The sequence below is a fragment of the Pinus tabuliformis genome, chromosome 1_1 (assembly GCF_031772625.1).
Source record: "Pinus tabuliformis cultivar Carrire ecotype Pingquan chromosome 1_1, CPIR1, whole genome shotgun sequence".
Taxonomy (NCBI): domain Eukaryota; kingdom Viridiplantae; phylum Streptophyta; class Pinopsida; order Pinales; family Pinaceae; genus Pinus; species Pinus tabuliformis.
The window spans coordinates 652261726-652286197 of NC_142297.1; the positions used below are offsets into that span (position 1 = coordinate 652261726).

The 24472-nt window shown below is 39.1% G+C and overlaps 1 protein-coding gene across 1 annotated transcript in view; it reads right to left on the reverse strand.

Moving 5' to 3' along the window:
- Nucleotides 1-24472, reverse strand: part of LOC149215076 (etoposide-induced protein) — a 182539-nt gene that overhangs the window by 38940 nt on the left and 119127 nt on the right. The window contains exon 9 of the mRNA XM_089392504.1: nucleotides 6829-6905. Within this exon, the coding sequence (XP_089248630.1) occupies nucleotides 6829-6905 (77 nt within the window). The remainder of the gene's footprint in view (nucleotides 1-6828; nucleotides 6906-24472) is intronic.

Here is a 24472-nt window from a genome sequence, read left to right on the forward strand (position 1 = left end):
CATCCTCCCTACTAGTTCCTTCACTAGGCTTACAGCTATTAGTCCTGGCCATAGTGGATGACACATGGAGAATGCGATGTCCTCTCTCACTCCCTCTCAACCAGGGAGGAAATCCTTACTCCCTCTCAAACAGGGAGGAACAACTACAAGCTTAAGCGTGACTCGAAAGTACTCATCAATGAATCGGCTACATGTTCTTCCATGGAGATTTGTTGTTATTGCTCAACTCCCATCTACATCACATCATAATAGACTTCAACCTTCTAAGATATTTGTCAATTTTCACGTAACTTCAACATGTCATCAAGTAGTCCTTCAAACAACTTATGAAGCCAAACATCTTCACAGCTTGATCGTATAAGTCTTCACATCTTCTTTCTTTGTTCTACAACTGAATTACTTGTTTCCAAGAAATTATATCAGCTTCCAATAGTAATCTCATTAGTATTGTCAACTCAATCAATGTGTTCCTAAATCGAATTAATCAATTTTTGGTACAATGATATCATAACTCTTCTTGCTACAGGATATAGCCCTAGATCAATCATCTTCTACTTTTGATTGCAAGCTTCTTTGGTTTTTCTGTCATACTTCAATTATCAATGTATCCATCCAAGATCTTTAGCTCCAAATTTCAAGTTGTAAGATCCTTCAATTTCTGCCTCTAGCTCCCTCTGAAGTCGATATTACTTTCTTCTCATTGTCTAGCTTCACATTCTTTAAGAAATCATATTAGCTCCCAAACATCAATAGTATCTCTAGCACTATTAGTACCTGTCAATTAAACCAATCAGATTTCCCTCTTTTCAGCTGAACTAGGTGAACTTCTTCCCTTTTAAATCTTGCTTTCATTCTGCCATTGCATACTTCAAACTACTTTCTTCTAGTCTTCGTGCTTTACCAAGTTCTTCCAAATCTTCCATCAAGCTTTAGATAGATCTTGTCTTGACCTTCAACCCTGATTAGAAGGCTTATGAAAGAATAAAGAGAAAAAGTACAAAGACAATATCTTTAGTAGTAATCAAGGAGATGTAGAGTACTTATCTTTTTGAAGGGTTAGCTCCCTCTTAATCTCGAACCTATTCACTAGCTTTGTTCTTGCATTAGCATGATGCGATTATTAACAAGGGTTAGGTCTACTTCTTACAGCGAAAATAATCATATAGGGTTTTGTTCCTAGGGTTCTTATACCAAAACTATGCTAGGGTTTACAAACCTTAGATTCCAAAGTCTTCAAAACCTTCCATTCAAGAATTCTACAAGCATACTAATGGGTTAGTTGTAAACCCTACAAACTTTATTGACAAGCATTCTATATCAAAGATTTCATTCTTTGACCATAAATACCTAGTCTTTATATCCAGGAGAATAATTCAAATGCTATATTGACAAGACTCTAACATATCTTCATCGATCTTGAAACTAATTTTTCAAAATAGCATAAGATCATTAACCATGATCTAGAAGACTTAGCATTATATGCATAAACAATTACGAAATGAACAAGAATGATGCATACATGTTATGAACTTACCTAGTCCTTGTAAGGATCTGGTCTTTTGACATTTCTTCAATTTTCATGTCTTATTTTCCTTAGACCTTCAGCGATCGAACCACAGAGATAAATTCCTTTGTCTCTCATGTTTTCAGAATCAGACAGGTCGGCTTCATGGCGAAATTCATTCTTCTTATATGTATAGGAAAGAAGTCTCATAACTACTAGGCATACGTGTCACAGTACTTTTAGTTTTGGCCTTCAAAAGTGTCACAGGTCTTGGTTCTATCTTCTGCAAGGTCGTTTTTGGTTATCAATGGGAATCAAGCCTTTATATATGTCTCAAGCTATTGTCCAGCAATATGAAATGTCCCTATTTTGCATATGGTATGGTTGCCTCATATATATTTATTCTGTCTTTCATATATTCTTGACGTTCTCTCAGGCAAACTCTTTTTATTCATAAGAAGGTTTCCAATGTAGCTCAAAACTTTGCATCAATAAAGTTTTCTTCGATCACACAGTGATGATTTTATACTACCCCTCGAGTCCTTGTATACAGTGCCTTTGCCACAGAATTTTTTATTATGAGTTTGTCACCTCATAGAGATATAGGTGCCATGAAAAGTATGCTTTATTGTAGAAATATGTATCAATGGAAGTCACATCAACATTGGGAAATATATTGCTTCCTTTATTAATATATAGGAGGAGGCCTCGAAAGTATGACTGCTTCATATCACAACAATAGGCTTGAACAATCTTCGGATATAGATTTCCTCTACAAGGAGATATAGTATTGATAAATTTATTTACCGAGTTCACAAGGATATGCCTTTCAGTTATTTCAATCCTTTTTCGTGTGAAAATTCCTAAGATCTAACAATCTCAGGAATCCTACTGCAACCAGCTGAATCTACTTCACCTAGATCGTAATTACATTACAAACTTATTTCATATTTCTTCTTGAAACATTGAAGTAAATTACTGAAGCAGCGTACACCAAATTAGATATGATTCTAAAACATAGAAATTGAGCAAGGAAAATAGAAACACATAGGACACCGTTATTTTTCGACAATAGTCCCCAGAAAAAACCAAAGTGGGAAAACTAGTGCAGCGGCTCTGAGGGTTTATTTTTATTAAGCAATAGAAAAATCTGAATACATCACTGAATACCTCACACGGTTATTCAGTTACAAAGAGAAATATTGGCAAAAGCTTTCTGAATTTTTCCTGACACAATCACTGAGAAATCCTAGTTGATCTAGCCCCAAACTGACTGCCCCTCAGCTTTTCAGGCTGCCTCTGCGCAGTGCCTGCATCAACCCAGCATCAAGCTCTCTAGGTGTTGCGTCACTTCTCTGGTTGGTTGATCTGTTGCCCAGGAAAATCTATTTCTGCCTCCCGGTCTCACACCCCGGCTCCTGGCTTCTGAAAATCGAATTCCTCTACAGATTTCGGACTCCTCTCTCTCCCTTTGCATTGGATCTGTGTGGCCCTTTTGGCCCTGCGTCAAGACTCTGGATCACTTACTGCCTCTCTCTGTTGATGTATCTCCGGTTGAGAATCTCTCTCTCTAAAAGTTGCTATCCCTACCCCTCAACTGCAAGATATCTCCTCAATCGATTTTTCCTCCTGAGAACTTCTCACTTCAGAAAAATCGATTTTCTCTATCTCTCTGTGTTTTCCAAATGACCCTCAAGCCCCTTCTTATATCTTCATGTTGGACAACCAATGGCCTAGATTACATCTTAATCAAAGACTCAAATCGTTTTGGCTTGATCTGTGGCTTTTTCTAGAAGTTTCACCCCTGATTAGATTAATACCCATTAATATTCTAATTTTCCTAAGTTTAGACCTAGGAACCCCATTAAAAATATTAATTATTTTAACAAAATCACTTCAAGGTGGAATTTCCCAAAACGCTTTCTGGGTTCTTTGGAATACATGTGCCCAAGCCTCCTTGCCAAAATTTGAGGCTTAGAGCACATCTGATGCTACCCCAAATCAACATTTTGTCCCTCAGGTATATAACTTCAAAATTTGTATATAGTCATAGTGCCATGGAAGGTCTTAGATGTCATCGCAATGTAAAAAAATAGTAAGGTATGGATGATTGTTTCTTATTTTTCATTGACTTAGAAGAGTATTATCGATCTTGTTTCAAGTAGTAGAAGAACAACGTCATTGTATGCTAGGGTCCCCGCATAGCATGTTTCTTATTCGATCATAACTCATCTAACACAGGTACATTACAAGCTCGCATTATATAGAGACACTATCACAAGTCCTTATGATGTAGCCCTTATTACAGAGGGATACATATCTTATGAACTCGAATTGTATAGATAGAATATGCCACTAAAATTTGTTTTTATGTGTGTAGCCTTAAAACTCGGATGCCTTGAATATAGTGTAATCCCTCAAGGAGTTGATCTTAAAACGACCAGCAACAAGGAAATGTACGCCAGAAGAATGCCATTCTCTATCACAATTGTCTTTGCTTAAGTTTGGATATTTCAGAAGTAGGCTTCCACAGGTTCGTATCTTCTGTCTAGGTTACCACAAAGTCTTTTTCTATACTTCGTACATTATTGTTTTCATAGTTTTGTCCTTCTTTTCATACTAAAGCGAGTGCATATATTATTATATACTATGGTGAGTGCATATATACTAGATCGAGTGCATATGTCATCCTTTTTTCTTGAGCTCGAATTCCAAACAGAGAATAGACCTAGGAGCAATATAAGTTTCAAACCTTTATGATGTTGCAGACTTCGGATCTTAGACATGATAATGATCTTCTTTAAAGAGAGTGATGACTGCTACAACAATGATGAGTCTTCTTCAAAAATGCCAACAAAATGTGATCTTCAAACTGCCATCCTTTAACTTTAGCTTTGATACCATGTTGAGAAATCATGTTGCTTGCATATTAGGGTTGATTTCTCTTACATGATAATTACTTGTGAATGTTTCTTGATTTCTTATTCTTTTTATTATGTTCTCTTCATCAAACAATTACCAAAATATATAAAACTTGAAAATCACAAGAAACAAAGGACTCAAAGATGTAGACTCCAAGCCAGGGCAAAAACTCCACAAGGGGGAAATCCCAAAACATCCTCTTCTTATAGAATCAAATCAAAGTGAGATATCCAAGACCCAAGACCAAGAGAAGACTCCAACCTTCAAGATACCAAGTCAAGCCTTCCTTCCAAATATTCTTTCAGCAACAAGTTCATCAACAGCAACATGTACAGCAACAAGAACAAAATTCAACAAGAGATTGTCATAGCAAAATTTCCACATGTGCAAGCACAAGAAAACCTTCTCCTTTACACGTGCAAACTTTATAGATCAGATTTTGTCCTCCCCTCTCTTTCCTTGACTTTGCTCTTCCTCTTATCTCTGTTGCAGAGGAATAAATGATCAAATGATACGAATTCATGTCTCCAAATGAGCTCAACTCATCCTTTATTTATACTTGTCCAAAGGGGTTCGAATAGATGTCTCTTCCTTGGCAGGACCAACTTGGCTTCTTGACGTGAATTTGACCCAAATTACATCTTTGAAATTTTCTCTTTCTAGGCTATGAATAAGCCTTTGACTTTGACTAATACAAATAATAATGAGCATGAAGAGTATGCTTGAACAAAATAATAATTTGGCTTGAGCATGAAACCCATGCTCTGGAAAATAAATAAATCTTAGCATGAAAAAGAGCATGCTAGTAAAAATGAAAATTTACATTATGAATATCGGGGTGAGCCATATTTAATGAAAAAGGCATAATAGTACTTTACAGGAGCACCATCATCACATGTCATCCTAGCTTATGATTTGTAAAGAAGTTACCATGCTTAGATATGGGAGAGTTATCACAAGGCCTTATTAGACACTTCCAACCATATGGGTAAGAACAATTCCTAGGCCAACCCATCAATCAACAATCAATCAACAGGTGCAAGTGGTCAATGACATAGTATGTGGTTTACTTCATGGAAGATGCCATGCTCTTCTAGAGCTATGAAATTCCAGTATCCTTGAGCATTATGATGTGAACAGGGAGCAATCTTGGAACCTGAGTTTTGTGTGCCTCTTTCTTCATTGATTTTCTTTTCTTTTGCAGATATAACTTATGTTACAAGCTTTTATTGATTCATCATTGACCCCTTAAAGATGAAGTGTTTTATTGCTCATCACAGATACTCAAAAGTTCCTCCTATTTAGATGGCTCATGCATTAGCCGCGCACTGGGTGAGGGCTAATGAGGGGGATATAGCTCAAGCTAGGCTTTTGTCCATGCACTTTCATTTATCCCTGCCAACTTTTTGCAATTTAACATTATGGCACATGCATTTTTCCTTTCTTTTGTTGCATCAACTTCTTAAGAAAAAATTTCCAAGCCCCTACCTCAAGGATGAGGAAAACAGGGAACCAATAATAGTGACAAATAGCAATCAACCGGAAGATGGAATGTGGAAAAACATAATCTATCTTTTTTGAGAAGCCTTTTAAAATAGTGGAGGTTTATTTCCTTTGGCTAGGGTTAGTGGGGCCATTCCCAGCAGTTTCCAGAAATGCCAAGAGATTGTTTCAGCAATTTCTTGAATGCCAGGAAACTACTGAGCTATTCTCAGCCATCCAGAAACTTCTCGGAGGTCCATTCAGACATTGTGACATATTTTAGAATCCATAATTGCATTCTGCATTGATTCCAGATAGTTTACAGGATCTATACTCCTGTAGTTTAAAATCAGTCAGTCTCAATGTTATGATTTGTAGATAAGTGCGTGACTCCACAAATCCTCTATGTATTATTAGCTCTACTTTAGTCTGTAGGTAAGATAAAGCCAAGAACCTAAGAGAGACAGTGTTTTAACCAATATAGCAACTTAAGCAGGAAAGCAAATGCACGTGAAATTATCATAGCATTTACTCGTACAGATGGTATAAATCCACATCCAGGGTTGTGTTTTCTCTTTTTTATGTCAGCTAGCAAGTTTGTATTTTTTGTGATATAATGATCCTCTCCTCGACTGATTAAAAAGGGATAGACCAAAGTATTGTCTTGTTACTTAACATACCAAATACAAACACTTCTATTTATTCATATTTGATCTAAACAGCATTTGAATACTATGGTCATAGCCGTAAACCCCTTAAGACAAGGTTTTGTATGAATTACCATCAAATGATAAGAATCAAGTATCAACTTAAAATCCAAAAGTAGACTGTAGGGCAGTTTCCATCATATTTTCTTCAATCAACATAAATGAATCCTAAAAAAGACATTGAATTTCCAATGCATAACTTCACCGTCTTACCAACGGGAAAAGTATGGCCATAATTCCAGAGCTGATGAGTTGGGACGAAAAGAAAGTTGCTAGAACACATGGACTTCCTGCACAAATGAAGTAAAGAATAAAGAGCTACACCTCACCAACCACAAAATCATTAAAAAAAATAAGCATGATAAGAACAGAATCCATGACCCATCTTTTAGGTTGTACTTCCTTTCTTTCATCTCTCAGCTCCATTGACAATAAAAATATTTATAATAACCATTCATACAAAGCAAGGATCCACAGAAATTAACCAAATTTCGTATTCCATGGGAAATCAAGAAAAAAATTTGTTGAATACGTTGAGATCATGAGAGATACTAGATCAGAGTTTATATCATTAGCAAAACCTATTCCAACAAAAAGAAATGTAAAAATGCCTAACATGGATCACAAGAGGACGTTCACATAGCATGAGATCATCAAGATAATTTGACCATAACCAAGGGAGAGCCACTACAAGTAGAGAGAAATAGTATAGGTGCCCTTAAGCAAAAGTAGAAATGAATTCACTTGAACGAGATGATACAAATGAGAGCTTGAGATGTTTATGTTTACACAACTCAAGAAAGGTGACCCTTCAAGAGGGGTTATGGGCACATACCCACAGAGGGTTATTAAGTTTAGATATCAAGTTTGAATAAGTGGGTTTAACTTCCCAAAGGTCAGCCAATTAAGGGACTCAACTAATTACATAGTGGGCTGGCACATAGCCAAAGTGAAGATCAAACATATACTCCTAGCACCCACCCTTAATATGAATAGGGATCAAAATGAGATGATATTGTAGTACATCTTGTTCCTGTTGATTTTCTAGTAGCAGACGAGACTAGAACAATTTTCAAACTGATAACTACTTCCAATCATAGTTGCGGGGGAGCGCCCCCCGCCCCTCGAACCCGCTCCCGAATCACACTCCAGGCGGGAGCGGCTCCGGAGCACGGGAGCGCGCTCCCGAAAAAATTTGCGCTCCCTACCATTTTCCAGAGCGTTGTAGGGAGCGATCGCTCCTAGAGCGAAATTTTAATCCCGGGAGCGATCGGGGAGCGATCGCTCCCGATCACTCCCGAGCATTAAAAAATCGCTCCGGGAGCGTTTCGGGCGGCGCCGGGAGCGATCCGACAGAAAAAAAAATTCCGCAGACCTCAAAAAAAAATTAAATTAAAAAAAAAAAAAAATGTTTTAAAAGCCCAATGGGCCTAAAAAAATTCATTATCACTTCATTGAGTTGAGTTTCTTGGAGAGCAAGAGCAAAGGAGCAAGGAGAAGCGAGGAGCAAGCGCCGAGGAGCGAGGAGCAAGCCTGCAAAGAGGTAAGTAACTTAGTAATTTAGTTAGTTTAGTTAGTTTAATTTAGTTAGGTAGTAATTTAGTTAATTTAATTTAGTTTAAACTTTATTTAGTTTATTTAGTTTAAAAATCATGAATTTAAATTAAATTAATTAATCCCAGTAAATTAAATTAATTTGCATATTTAAAACCCTACAAACATCAAACACCATGGACCTGGCTATATTTCTTGGCATTTTCCTCTTCTTGGTCCCTTTTATGGTTATTATGGTGCTGGAGAGTAGGAAACGGAGGGGCCAAACTGAAGAGGGGGATGAAGAAGCTGGAGAAAGTCGAATTGATGAAAACCCGATGAGGAGGAGCTGGAGGAGGGTGAACAAGACCCTCAAAAAACTAAACAAGACCAAACCCCATTATGGAAATATGTTAACAGGACTGAAACAAGGAGAGGGGGTGGAACCACTAAATTTCATTGTCCCCATTGCAACAATGATTACACAGGGTCATACACCCATGCTAGAAGACACCTCTGCGGTAAAAGGACATGGGGTGGAGACAAACAAATAGGAATCAAAATTTGTACATCGGTGTCAGCAGCGGATAGAGCCAAATACATAAGGGAAGAGGAAGAAGCCCAATACAAATCAAAAAAATCAAGGGGTTTTTTTGAACCAAGCTCACAATCACAAAGAACTCCTTCAGCATCCTCCCAAGGCAGTGGATATGGAGGCACAAGGTCATCATCTTTAAGGCGTAGAACCATATCAAATTTCCTTGATGAGGGGTGTAGGAATGATGTGGATTCAAAGGTTTACAGGTTTCTCTATGCATGTGGGATACCATTCAATGTTCTTCGCTCACCTTATTGGCACCAAATGGTTTCTGCCATAAATGATGCCCCTAAAGGATGCAAGAGCCCTGGGTATGATAAGGCAAGAACCGTTGGCCTTAATCATGAAAAAGCAAAAATATCACATTCTTTGAATAGAATGACAAGTTCTTGGACTGACCATGGGGTGTCCACTGTATCTGATGGATGGACAAATGTAAAAGGCAAGCCATTGATAAGTGTTCTTGTTGTGTCTGTTAGTGGTCCCATCTTTCTAACTGCACATGATTACTCAGACAAGTTCAAGACCACCATCAACATTGCAGAAGCATTACTTGAAACAATTGACCGTATTGGGCCATACAATGTCATCCAAGTCATCACTGATAATGCTCCTAATTGTAAGGCAGTGGGAGCAATTATTGAGGATAAATACCCCAACATATTTTGGTCTGGATGTTTGGTTCACACATTGAACCTTCTGTTGCATGATGTTGTCAAGAACAAAAATGAACAATACCAATGGATTGGTGATTTGTACAAGAAAGGCAAACAAATGATAAAATTTATTACAAATCATAGCAATACCCATGGCCTTTTCCGCAGTCACTCGAGATTGGAGTTGTTGAAGATTGCGAAGACCAGATTTGGTAGCTATTACCTCACCTTCAGGCGCCTTTTGAAGGTAAGAGAGTCATTGGCTAGCATGGTATCAAGTCCACATTGGTAGGTATTAAAGGAAAGGGCTACAAATGCAGCTGACAGGTGAGGTTTTGAACTGGTGGAGGAGGCCGCTCTTGATGGTCAGTTTTGGACAAGTGTGAGGCAAGTATTGGATTTCACCAAGCCCATTTATCACATGATTCAGTTTGCAGATACAGACAAACCAGTGATTGGTGAGGTGTATGAGCAGATGGATACCATGTTGGGGCAAATAAAAGATATTGTTCATAACAGAGATCACGACTTGTACAAATTGATTCACGATTGTGTGTATGAACGGTGGAATAGACTTTGGCGTATATCCTTACGCCAAAATACTACTCTACATCTTGGTTGGGCCAACCTGCAGCAGGGGGTAGGATTAGGACCAAACCCCATTTAGATGCAGAGGTAACTAGAGGACATTTGGAAGCATTAGAAAAGTTGGTACCTGACAGGGAGGAATGTGCAGCTGTGCGCCTTGAAATAGGCAAATACTTCAGTGGCACTGGTTTGTATGGTAACTTCCATGCAATGGACGACAGAGATAGATTTGATACTCTCACATGGTGGGAAACATATGGCGGCCAGGGACTTTTGCCAAAATTGGCAAAAAAAGTTCTTTCACAGGTTGTAAATACTTCTTCTGCAGAGAGGTGTTGGAGCACCTACAGCTACATACATAATGTGAAAAGAAACAGACTCAATGAAAACCAAGCAGAAAGCTTGGTTTATGTGCACTACAACTTGAGGTTGTTGAGTCATTACTGTGATCGGGCTTATGAGGATCCCACATATAAAATTTGGGACAATCACCCAGAGGATGACAATTTGGAGGATGGCATTGTACATATTAAAGAACTGGAAGAGGAACTTGTAAGGGATGAGATGAAGCAGTTGCAGCAGCCATTCCACCTCCACCTCCACCATCCAGTAGCAGTGCTAGAGGTCTGAGTCTTGTTCCTTTGCTGTCGCCACCTCCATCTACACCCTCACGTGGAGGTTCTAGTTCTGGTCGTCGGTCTGTGCGGGAGACTCCTAGAAGACCACCACGACCTGCTTATACTCCTGGAGACTCTCATGGCAAGGGCCACATGTAGATTTACAGTTTACTTGTATTTTTTAGTTTCTATTAGACTTCAGTTTTCATAACTGTTGAGTTTCGAGTCCTTGACTCTTGACTCTTGACTCTTTCATATCATAATGATATTTTTTGTAAACAATATATCACTGTGACAATGTAAATATGGAGTTTGAAGTTGGGCCTTGGCAATTATAACTCATTGGTAATGATTGTGAATTATGAATATGATGCTTCGTGAAAGAGTCAAAGACTAAAGTTGTTTCATTTCATTTCATTGTTCATGTTTCATTTTATAAATTTATAACATTTCATATCATGTTAACAGTTAGAAGTTAGGACTTAGAAATATCTAAGATATTACTTCTTGTAATGGTTAAACTTAGCTTACAAGTACAACTTTGGTGATCAATGATGATAAACGTTATTGAATTTTCAATTTTGAAAGCTTGAAGTTGAAACTTTAAGATTGAATTTGATGAATCATGATTCACGAGACTCGATATGTTGCAGTTGTAATATGTATTTTACTAACTTATGGACATGGTTGATGACGATTATAATTTCTAGATGATTGATGTGATATGGTTCAATTATCAATCTATGTTTTTTTATGTTTTTTATGTCTAATTCATCATTCTACATGTTTTTGTTGACATATATATATCAAAAATTTAAAAATATAAAAAAAAATATATTTTTTTTTAAAAAATCGCTCCCGGCTTCACTCCCAAACCGGGAGCTTCTGAAAATGGTACTCCCGCTCCCAAGCAACATTGCTTCCAATGATACAATTTGACTTCTTTTAGAGCATTCTAATACTAAAGCAGTTACACTTGAAAATTTCAACCATTAACTTCATTAGAGCAATAGAGATCACAATAAAAACAATGAAACAAGAGACACCAAAATTTCTTGGGACAAAACTCCACGAGGGGAAAACCCGGTAATCTTTCCTTATGAGAGAGTGTTCAATTCATCAAAGTGTACATCAGAATATTCCAGTCAAAATGCCAAGAAGATCTATGTTTGAAATCAATAAATTTGTATCATTAATTAAAATTTGTGTAAGAAATATGATAATATCTAATTTTTAATATATATATTTTAAATATATATATATATAAAATAATATATAACGTGTCCTATTTCGTGGGGTTAGCGTGTCCAAATCCGACACCACGAATCTCGAATCCTACGTGTCCCGAATCCCCGTGTCAGGTGACTTAGGTAGAAAGCAAGATCTCGTTGCTCTAAGTAGTGTTGAAGCAGAGTATGTGGTTGCATGTGAAGTAAGAAAGGAGGCTCTATAGTTGAGGAAGCTTCTAACAAATTTGTTCGAGAAGCCTCTGGGTCCTACTATGATAATCAAAGTTGCATCAAGATATCTAAAGATCTCGTGTTTCATGTTAGGACAAAGCATATCAACAATAAGTTCCACTACATTAGGAACTTGGTGCAAGATGGGATCGTGAAGCTACAGTATGTTCCGACAGATGATCAGGTAGTTGATATACTAACAAAGTCTCTTCCTAATAAAGTTTGAATAGCTTAAAAGCATGATTTGTTTGGTTGATATTGTTGATCTTGTTGATGATGATAGAAGTTTGGAAGAGATTTGTTGAGGCGTTGTATGTGAAACACATTTCCTGGGAGGACATCTAGTTGGCACTATGTGTTTATGTCTAGATCCCAAAGTGGGGATGCTGGCATTGGTCATGGAGCTTTGACCTCGGATACACACCTAGCTCCCTGTGTTGATGGTTAGCAAGTAAGCCTAATGGTATATGTAACCCACCATTTTGTGGTTAATATCCCTAGGAGAATTTTTTTCTCCAAGATGGTCCTTAGTCGACCTCTAGAAACCCCTTGCAGCCACCAGCTAGCTCATTGTGCCATTTCTCCGCCCCCTGAGCCAGTTATGTGGTCCCTCACCCATCTACCATGATTGTATGTTTGAAGGTGGGTCTCTCGAACCTAAAGGTATGCCTTGTCATTTGGTGATTGGGTATTGTGCTTTTCTCATCATGGACACTTCTGGGCATGGAATAATCAGGGGATTCAGCGAAAAGAATGGGCTAGGTTTGTGCTCTTGTCCCCTAGACCCCTTTTAGATATTAACCATGGATTCTAGTCCCTGGGATCTCTTTTACTAACCATTTGGCTTTAGGGATGGTATTTCACAGGAAACCCTGATTTTGGTTGCGTGGTCCCGCTCCCTTATTCGCATATATTACCCCCTTTCCACTCACTATTACCCTATTCATCATTTCTCCCACCCGGGTCCACATTTCTCCACTGGGTCCACATAAGGTTAGCTCGCCCCTGTTGGCATTATGATTCAAGTGTTGTCCTTGATGGCAACTCACTCAGAGGTTGGTACAGGTGCTCAGAGGTTGGTACAGGTGATGGCAACTTAATCAGAGGACAGATCTTAGTACAGCATGGCAAGAAAGTTCATACACGCAGGTTCGTTAAGCCCAAGTCGCGTGTACACGCAGGTTGGCTTCAGCAAAAGCGCGTGTATGTGGAAAAGTACCTTTGGTCCATGGCGGTTAGTCCTTGGAAGTTGTGCCTATGGTTTCGGACCATTGTGTCTCGACGGGCGTGTCGATCCCTAGTTTTGAAGTTGATAGTATTGTGTTGCTATGGTTTTGGCTCATGGTATTGTGAAGGGCCTAAGGCTATATAAGGAGAAGATCACTAGGCAAAGATGTATGGAATGAGTATGAGTGATGAAGATCTGAGGAAGTGTGAGATCCAAGTGCTGGTTATGGGTTGGTGATCTGAACCAAGGTTTCACTCATGTGGAGGATGATGAATGATGGAACGAGATCTCAAGGGTTGGAATGATTATCTTCATATGGTTTGACTCTGGATAGACTAGATCTACTGACGCATGTTTATTATTATGATCTGGGTATGTTTTGATGTCTGATATAGCTACAGAGTTTTAAGGTTGAATTTACAGATCTGTACGCGGGTTGGTTTTGGTAAAAGAGCGTATACACGCAGGTTGGGTTCATCCAAGTAGCGTATACAATGTGAAGTATGATATTTGAATATGGAGCTGGATCTGGTTATTGCTATGTTGTCTGGTTGTTGTTGACAGGGTTACAGTGATTCAGAATTGGGTGTTTCAGTGATTGATGATGCAGGTTGTACTACAATGATGATTGTCTTATGGATCCAGTATGAAAATGTATGAAACGTGGTCCCGAATAGATCGTAGGTCGGCACCTACGTACTGGTAAACATATTAGCCAGTACAAGAGCCAGGGGGTTGTAGCTCCCTTCCACTAGCAGCTGGAAAACGAGTAAAGAAGCATTCTGTAGGTAGGCACCTACGTACTAGTAAATGGATCGGCTAGTACAAAAGCTAAGAGGGTTGTAGCCCTCTGCAGGTTGTAGCCTGCGCGCTGGTAAAGGACTGCACCAGTACATTGTAAAAGAAGTTTCTCATTAAAGAAGAAAGAGACAAATTGCAGCAGGTGGTTTTCACCCACATTGGGTTTCCACCTTATATCATGGTGTTCATGTGTGTGGCTTTTGTGTGATGATCTGTTCTGTTATACTGCACCTGTTTACTGTTAATATGCTTAATAATATTCTGATGCATTTACTGAAGATAAGATTAACTGAATCATAAGATCTCTGCATATACGCTAGTTGCTTTAGACACAGTCGCGTGTACACGCGGGTTCACTTAACTGAAGTCGCGTATATGTTTCTGAGCATGAAATTTAAAAGGTTTTACTGATCTGATAATACTGATTCACCCCCCCCTCTCAGTATTATTTCCAACAGCCCCTTCCCCTTGCCCACACCTTGGGTCAGGCCCGGAATGATGCCTCGGAGGTTGATGCAGCTAAAAAGAAAAATAAAAGCATATTTGGCCACATTCAACAGGAAAATGTACCACAAAATGCAAAAGATGGTCGGAACAAACACATTTAGCACATGGGCAAAATCCAATACATGAGCTCTACCCCATCATCATGGCCATCACCCCCGTTCATACAAGTTCTATGAGCCTCCGTCATCATATAGGAACCCATGATTGTTCCAACCCCTTGTGGGCAATGAACCGCCCTACCATAAAAAGGGGTGTTCGATGTTATATCTTATGCATCATGCTCTTACCCCTTGAACCCCAAGCAGTTGATCAAAGAAAATCATAAAAAAGCAAAAGGCATACAAAGAACGGTGGAAAAATCAAGGTCAAGGCACCTCATGTACCACAATTTCTCCCTCCTATACATTATAAACCCAAGTGTGGGCTTCCCTTTTAATAGCTACCCTTGTACCCCAGCATGTGGCCCAGGGCTACCCCTTCGCATCCCCTACTTCATTCACCTATCTATACCATGCCACCACCATTTCAAGGATGTACCTTGAATATATTATCCCTTTTAGAAGTAGAAACCACCTAATAGGATACTTGGTTAACCCCATTTGGAGTTTAGGAGACATTGGCACATCCCGAAGCCCATTATGTAAGGGCAGGCCATTATGAAGTCACCACTTGTGGTCCATGGTTGGTAAGTTCATTTATTTGATTTCTCTGATAGCTTCTTGTACTGGAAGGCTAGGGGACGCATTGGATCTTATGCAGGATTGCAAATGGTCTCCATCTTAGATTTGGTCTACCTATACAGGGTCCTAACCCTCTAGAGGGCTACATTGGCACATGTAGGGTGTGCATTGAGAGCCATGGGCCTCCACAGCAATAGACAACACTCCATGGATCCCCAAGGATGTTCATAGGTTGCTCGAGATTTACCTGTTGGATGAGGAAGATGCACCTGGTTCACCTTTGCCCAGTCTGCCCCACAAACGTTCCATACACTTGGCAACTAACCAGGACTTGTAAGATGATGTGGCATTGTTGAAGTTTCTAAGTTTACTTAGAAACCCTCCATGCACCTTATCTGATTTATTCCTACCTACTTGTTATTTTCCTTAACAAGTTATTTACAATGTAAATACTGACAATAAACACTAGTGCATGCTCAACATATTACAGATCAGCAACTAAAAAGAAACAGAAACAAACACACCATATGACACCATTATTTTTGGACTAATGTCCTCGGAAAAACCCAATGTGGGAAAACCGGTGCAGCTATCTGAGGGTTTTCTTATTAAGCAATATCAGAGTACAATCTGGGTGCCGAAACTGGCCTACCCAATAGAGAATTTCCTTAGTATTAATACCTCTCGGTTTCTAACAAATCTACTGGCTAAAACCCCAGATAATCCTTCCGGCAATGATTCAACACCAATCTGCCCCGGAAACCCCAGCGTCTGCCCAATCTGGACTGCGTCAACCTCTCCTAGCCCAGCATTGGGCCTGCGTCAGCCCCAGGAGGCCCAAGGTCAGCTCTCTGAGCCTCTGCGTCAGCTACGCTGGCCTCTCTAGTGCTTTGCGCAGCACTTAGCTACCTCTGCGTGGCCCTGCATGAGCACTGGTTGCTCCTATGTCACTCTCTCTGGCTGCTCTGCTGCTCTCCCGGCACTATCTCTACCTCTCTGTCTCTCTATACTCAATGCCCCTCAGCTGCTCTTCGATCACTGATTCTATCTCTCTTAGCAAACCCCGCTCTAGAGAATAGAATGACTGATCACTCTGGTATATTCTCCAAGTGACCCTCAAGCCTCCTCTTATACTTTTCCTGTTGACATATCAACGGTCGAGATTAAGTCCCTAATCAACAGCTAAGATTAGATCTGGCTTGATCCATGTCTTTTGGACCACTCTAACACAGATTCATATTAATACACATTAATATTTTATTTTCCCTAAGTTTAGACTTAGGGACTCCATTAAAAATATTAATTATTTTAATATCTCCTGATCTGTTTAGAATCTGCCCAAACTCTTTCTGGGTATTGGAGATCTCATGTGCCCCAACCTCTCCACCAAATTTCGTGGCTAGAGCACATCCGATGCTACCCCAAATCAACAGGCATCAGCTACACCATCATCAAAGCCCTTGCAAATGACCTATAGCGATCTTCGACTCATTTGGAGACCCATGAGGTTATTATTGTGCCCCCACACCCACTGGGAGCACCAGAGGTTTATCGTTTGGAGAACAAGGGGCCAACCCATTGTCCATGACTTTTGAGGGTCCTATTCTTCATTATGGCATATATGGACCTCATCAGGCCTCTTGGAGGGCCCTAGGACATGTATTATTCATCATTTGACCTCTTAAGAGGCTTATTATTCCATTTGTGAGTTAGTTTGGTGGGTTTGTCACCAAAAGTTATATTATTAGCACATTATTTTATTTTTGGGGCTTATGTAGGCCTAGGAGACTAATTCGAACTCCTCATTAGTTATAAATACATGTGAGATGAGTTTATTTGCTCATCATCACTTTGGATTGGATCTCTTCTCTCTCTCTTGAGAATTTCACACTTTTTCTTGGAAGATGAATTGGAGCTTTATGGATGAATTTTGATGTTTGGATTTGGTTTATCATATCTTGGAGCTTCTTTATTGTCAAATTGTGGATGGTTGGATATGTTCTATTACATGTAACTACATGATTTTAATGTTATTCTTGTTTTACTTTGTCATATACATCAGATTGGGATTTTTGCTATTTTTAGGACTAATTGTTGCATGCATCTACTGCTTAAATTGTGGAATTTTGTCTCTATATAACATCTCTCAATGTATGGGCCATGTAATTTGAATGAAATTTCCTAGGGATAATTCTATCAATGAATTCATCTTGATAAGCCATCACCTTTTGCAAGTCGAAGTATAAAAGTTGTAAGGTTGCTTCCCTTTGCCCTAGAAGGCTAGCAAGGTAATCTTAAGGCCTCCTTGACTAAGAAACAAGGTCCTCATTCATATTTATCATAGACTCCATTCTCCCAAGACTAAGGCACTAATCTACCAAGAGGTGGTCACCCAAAATCAAATCTTTTTCACCTTTTCCTAGGTCTAGCCAAGTTGGGTCACCTAGGGCATCATTTTCCCAACAAAATAACCCTCCAAAAAGTTTGATCTCTTAGCCTCTCCTGCATTGGTATCTCCTCAAGGCCTCCTCCAATTTTGAACCCATTCCGACGGTGGAGTTGTGAGAAATTCCAAGCCCTAGCTCAGAGATCAAACTTTTCCCTAGTATCCCCAAGGCTAGTGCCTCATAGGATTAAGTGAAAATTCTTTCTTATGTTGGAGCTTCTCTATTGTCAAATTGTTGAGGGTTGGACATGTTCTAACTTCTATTACATGTAACTACATGATTTTAATGTTATTCTTGTTTTACTTTGTCATATACATTGGTTGGGATTTTTGCTATTTTTAGGACTAATTGTTGCATGCATCTACTGCTTAAATTGTGGAATTTTGTCTCTATATAGCATCTCTCAATGTATGGGCCATGTAATTTGAATGAAATTTCCTAGGGATAATTCTATCAACGAATTCATCATGATAAGCCATCACCTTTTGAAAATCGAAGTATAAAAGTTGTAAGGTTACTTCCCGTTGCCCTAGAAGTCTAAGCCCTCCTTGACTAAGAAACAAGGTCCTCATTCATATTATCATAGACTCCATTCTCCCAAGACTAAGGCACTAATCTACCAAGAGGTGGTCACCCAAAAGCAAATCATTTTCACCTTTTCCTAGGTCTAGCCAAGTTGGATCACCTAGGGCATCATTTTCCCAACAAAATAGCCCTCCAAAAAGTTTGATCTCTTAACCTCTCCTGTGGTGGTGTCTCCTCAAGGCCTCCTCCAATTTTGAACCCATTCCAATGGAGGAGTTGTGAGAAAAGCCAAGCCCTAGCTCGGAGATCAAACTTTGCCCTATTATCCCCAAGGCTAGTGCCTCAAAGGATCAATTCAACACCTTTAAGTGAAAATTTTGTCTTTGATCCTTTCTTATGTTGGAGCTTCTCTATTGTCAAATTGTAGATGGTTGGATATGTTCTATTACATGTAACTACATGCTTTTACTGTTATTCTTGTTTTACTTTGTCATATACATTGGTTGGGATTTTTGCTATTTTTAGGACTAATTGTTGCATGCACCTACTACTTAAATTGTGGAATTTTGTCTCTATATAGCATCTCTCGATGTATGGGCCATGTAATTTAAATGAAATTTCCTAGGGATAATTCTATCAACGAGTTCATCTTGATAAGTCATCACCTTTTGCAAGTCGAAGTATAAAAGTTGTAAGGTTACTTCCCTTTGCCCTAGAAGGCTAGCGAGGTAGTCTAAAGGCCTCCTTGACTAAGAAACAAGGTCTTCATTGATATTTATCATAGACTCCATTCTCCCAAGACTAAGGCACTAATATACCAAGAGGTGGTCACCCAAAATCATTTATTTTTCACCTTTTCCTAGGTCTAGCCAAGTTGGGTCACCTAGGGCATCATTTTCCCGACAAAATAGACTCCTCCAATTTTGAACCTATTCCGACAGTGGAGTTGTGAGAAAATCCAAGCCCTAGCTTGGAGATCAAACTTTGCCCTAGTATACCCAATGTTAGTGCCTCATAGGATCAATTCAACACCTTTAAGTGAAAATTCTTTCTTTCATCCTTTCCCCTCCTTATCTGGGTTAAGAACAGCATTGGTTGCTAAATCCTTGCCTCTTGACCTAAGTTGGGCTTGGAAAACTCTTTTACAAGTCATATCCCATAAACCTACCCCTCAAATCACCACATCCTTCTCCTAGAAGACATTGTACCTTACTTAGAAAGCAACCAAGCTCCATCCTTGAACCTCTCCTTGAAAAGGATTATTTGGGTCACTTTATATCCACTGGTTGATTTATCCTTCATTTTGTGACTCCATATATACGAGGTCAGTGGGCTAAGTCTCCACTTGTTGCCCTTGGTCTAGCATTTGACCTTTTAGGAATCCCCTACTAGTTTGAGCGGTAACATTTTGGCATCGTTGCTAGGGAGGAAGAAGGCCTATCTCCCTAGTGAATCATTGAGGAATTGATTCATTGACGACATCTATAAAGAATTCCTCTAGCGACTCCACGTTCTCTTTCCTAGATGGAAAAACCTGAGATTATGATTTTAGTATCGAAAAATAGATGATGAACCCCATATTCCATTTCTTAACAAAAAGGTCAATTAGTTGAGAAAGAAACACAAGATCTTTAGACCATTAGACCTTTCCTCCATTACTGGGGCTCGCTTTTGTGCAGTGCTCGAAGACCCCAAAAGGCCTATGTTCAGAAGGGAAGAAGACCCCGAAGAACATCTTCTAAAATTTGAATATCGAACATGTGATGAATTATATAATGAGTATAGCCGAATGATTGCCTTTGCTACGACCTTGATAGGAAACGCCCAAGATTGGTATTTTAACCTTCCTTCATCTTCCATCTCTACATGGGAAGGATTTGTCCAAATCTTTAGAAGAAGGTGGTTTCCCAAAAAGGACGTGGTCCAAATATACAAAGGGCTCTTGTCTAGTGAAAGAAGAGAGGATGAAACCATTGTTGAGTTCAACCAAAGATTCAATATGATTATCCATTCTATCCCTCAAGAAATGTCTCCCCCAAAGGAAGTAGCCATAGCTGCTTACCTCAATGCCTTCAAAGGGAAGTTAGTCTTCGATGTTCAAAATAAAAACCCCTCTAGTCTCTTCCAAGCTCAAAACATGATGTTTGACCTTGACGAAGCCATGAGGCATAATTCCATCAATATGCTACAAATCGAAGATGAGCCTCCCCTCTCAAGTGAAAGTATACCCCCTCACAAAGGAATCATGTTGCAAGAAATCAACAATAAGGCAAAGGAACCTCCTGACCCCACTACAAGAATTCCCCTAAGATTGATTTTAAGCATGATTGACCTTTTCTATGTAATTATGGGGATAAATAAGCATATTTTGAGAAATTGCATCCTAAACTCCAAGAGCCCTATCCATATCATTCCCTTGAGTATTATGAAAAAGCTTGGGTTTACCTTATCAAAGAAGTGTCAGGGCAAGGTGATTCTAAACTATGAAGAATTCAGGGTATGTGGGCTGGTAGAAGGTAGAAGGATCTTTTTCCATACATACCTGAGAAAGAATTCTCTATAAACATTATCATTATCAAAACAAATCCAACATGGGGTATGATTCTATCAAAACAACTCATTGAAGATCTTAACTTGTCCATCAGTGAGGATAGTTCCACTATATACCTCCCTTGGAAAGAAAACTCCTATGTATCCATCCCTAGGCAAGAGTTCTCTGCCCCAATGATTGCTACCTCTCAAGAATCTGATAATGACTTAGAAGAAGAAGATAATAAACTTGGGGAATGGAGGATTTTCAAAAGTGAGCATATCAAGACCTCCCCTCTCCCTGGGCTATGGGTAATGTATTTTGATGGAGCTCACTCTAGGGTTGGATCGGGGGCTGGCATTGTCATCATATCCCCTTCTGAGGAGTACTTGTTATTTTCTTTAAGACTCCAATTCACTTGCACCAATAACATAGTTGAATATGAGGCCCTCCTATTAGGACTTGAGGTGGCCCAATCAAGGGAGATTCAACAATTAATCATAATTGGAGACTCTGACCTTGTCATCTCACAAATAAGGGGGACTTTCGAAACAAAGGATGAAAAATTGAAACCTTATAGGGAAAGAATCATTAGCATGATCAAAGGCTTTAAAGAGCTACACTTTCAACCCTTGATCGATGTCTCAATGACATGGCCAATGCCCTAGCCATAGCTGCATCCACATCCTCGATCATTCGCAATGATATCGCCAAGAGAGGGAAGTGTATAGTTGACACAATCCACCGACCCTCCATCCCTGACTATGAGGAACATTGGCCTGTTTTTTAAGATGATCAAGACAACCAATTTCCTTCAAGACCATGAAGATCCCAATAGGAAAAGTAAATATTTGGTAAATGTTGGGTGTGGAGCATGATTATTTAGAGGTATTTGTTTCAGCCAGATGTATACCCTAGGAAGTTTGTACACCCCTCCACGCGGGGGGGTGCGGGGGGGACTTGTCCCCCCCGCGGGGGTTCAGGGGGGCCAATCATTAAGCGGATGTAAAAGTATAGTAATTTCTAGTCAATCTGGGCCGTTCATTAGGTGGATGATCTGACGGTATAACTTATGTTTAGTTTAGGGTTTTTTGCCCTAGAAGGCAACCCCTCTCTTTGTATGAGGGCATTGTATTGAGGCTGTGATATAGACATGTATTTTTTGAGCGAGAAACAAAGAGGTGAGACTGTGAGAGAAAACAGAGGATATTACAGCGGATCTGTTGTAGGTTGTGTCTCTTCATTTTGCTGAATAATAGAAAGGAAGGACTGGCTGTTCGGGATAGACGTAGCCCAAACTGGGTGAACCACATATATCTGTGTCTCTCTGGTTTTATGCGTTTTATGTGTTTATATTTATGCAATATTCTATGTGTTCCATTACTCTGTAATATATAATTTTCTAACAGTAAATGAAAAGCACTTTGATAGGAATGACGTTACTACAACTAAAAATGACGATCAACAATCGCCTGACACGTTAGACCTCAACCTTGGATCCGAAACCTCTCCTCAAATGGTCAAAATTGGGAAAAACTTATCCAAAGAAGAAAGGAATGAGCTTGAGAAATTATTAAGAGAATTCTAAGATGTGTTTGCTTGGTCTTATGACGATTTGAAATCCTATATCCCTGAGGTCATCCAACTTACTATTCCTTTCAAGGAGGGTGCCAAGCCTGTTAAGCAAAAACTAAGAAGAATAAACCCCAAGCTTGCACCTTATTGGAAAAAGTAACTATGTTCCGTCTTCAATAATGTACTTGAGCCATTATGTAATGTACTTGTCAAAAGAATAAAGAAAAGAATTTTTATTATTATTATTATGACTTATTAATGCATGGGTTTCATGCTTGGGTCACCATGTTTTAGGTCAAAGTCCCCATTGAGGACTTCTAGGATTTACTCTGGGTCTATAGAATTATTGTACATTTAAAGAGACCCTTCTTGGGCTTTTGAATCATGTAAAAAGGTTAAGTATTGAGTCAAATAATTATGTAACCTCCACACTATGTCATCCTAAGGGAAGATCAAGTTGGCCTAAGACCCTATTCGACCCCACAAGAAGCCTATAAAAGGAAGGACATCGAATTCATTTGGAGCATCACTTCTCATCAAGTTCGAATTCTCTCTATTGGGCAAAAGTGTGAAAATTTGTTTGTTGGGCAGAAGTACGAAGTGGGTAGCTGGGAAAGTTTGTTGCCCGGAAGCTGAAGTGAATGTGAGTTTGGATGAGTCTAAGGAGTCAAGGAAAATTGAAATTTTGGTGGTAGTCTCTCTCTATTTCGTGCTCGAGATTAGGAGATCTAAGTCTTCCAAGTTGGACTGCTGCCAAAAGTTATTAGTTGTTGCAAGTTGTTGCATAGTCGAAGTTGTTGGGAAGAGGTCAAACTTCTGTAGGCTAACTTGGTGTGGAGGGATGGTTTGGTCTTGGTCTAGCGTGAAGAGTCTCAAAGAATACTATTGAAAGGAAGAATTACTTTGACTAGGTTTTCCCCTCGAGGAGGGTTTTTCCCTAGAATATGCCTACATCTTGTGTCCATTGTTTTATGTACTGCTGCATCTGGTAATTGCTTGATGAACTAAAGAAAGAAGATATAAAGAATCATAATAATAAGAAACATCACAAGTAATTATCAAGATTGAGAAAATCTTTACTACCTTTCTGATTTTCCAACATGGTATCAGAGCTTTGGTGAAGAAAGAAGAAAACGGCCAATCCATTCATGGGCACTATCTCAGGGAAGGAGTCTATTATATTCAAGGAGAATGTCTAACTCAATCAAGGGTGAGAACAAACTTGAAGAAGCATCTAACTTCAGATCCTAGAAGAAGAGGATTGACCTAATCCTTCAGAAGAAAAAGGTGATAGACTTGGTTAAAGGAAATGTAAAGAAACCTATAGAAGAAGCCAATGATGCCGACAAAGCGAAATTCAGGGATCTAAAATTGGTAGCTATGACTCTGATGGTAGAAGGGATAAAAGACAATCTTCTCCCATTCATAGCTAACATCAATCGTGCTCAGGAGATGTATGAAGCCTTGTCGAAGCTGTTCACTATTAAGAACATCGGTCAAGTAGCAAGTTTGAAGAATGAGCTGAGGAATACAAAGATGACAAAGGAAGATACTGTGTCAACCTTCTTTGTGAAGATAGCTAGACTCAGGGATGATCTTTTGACCATTGATGAGATTGCTCCAGACAAAGAATTAGCGATCACAGCTATATTAGGATTACCACCCTCTTGGAGTGCATTTACTTTACGTCTCAACAATTGGAAAGTAGCTCCCACCTTTGAAGAATTATGGACTGCATGTAGTCAAGAAGAATTAAGGATCTCAACGATTGCCAATCCTGAAGGAGTATCAAATGCTTATGTTGCTCATCATAAAGGAAAGAGCTCGAAGAGGCTGAGGAAGAAAGTTGACATATCTAAGATACAGTGCTATCAATGTCATAAGAAGGGTCACTACAAAAGTGATTGTCCTGAGAATCCAAAGAATAAGAAGAGAAGAAGAGATCAAGCCAACTTTGATGAAGAAGGAGACTCAAAGAAAGTCAAGCCTGAAGAATCCAACATTAGGGACTTACACTGTTAAGTCATGTGCATTATATAGCTTGTTTTATATGTTTTAGAATTTATAGGTTTTTAACATATTTTTGGAAAAGACATTTATGTATCCTTTATA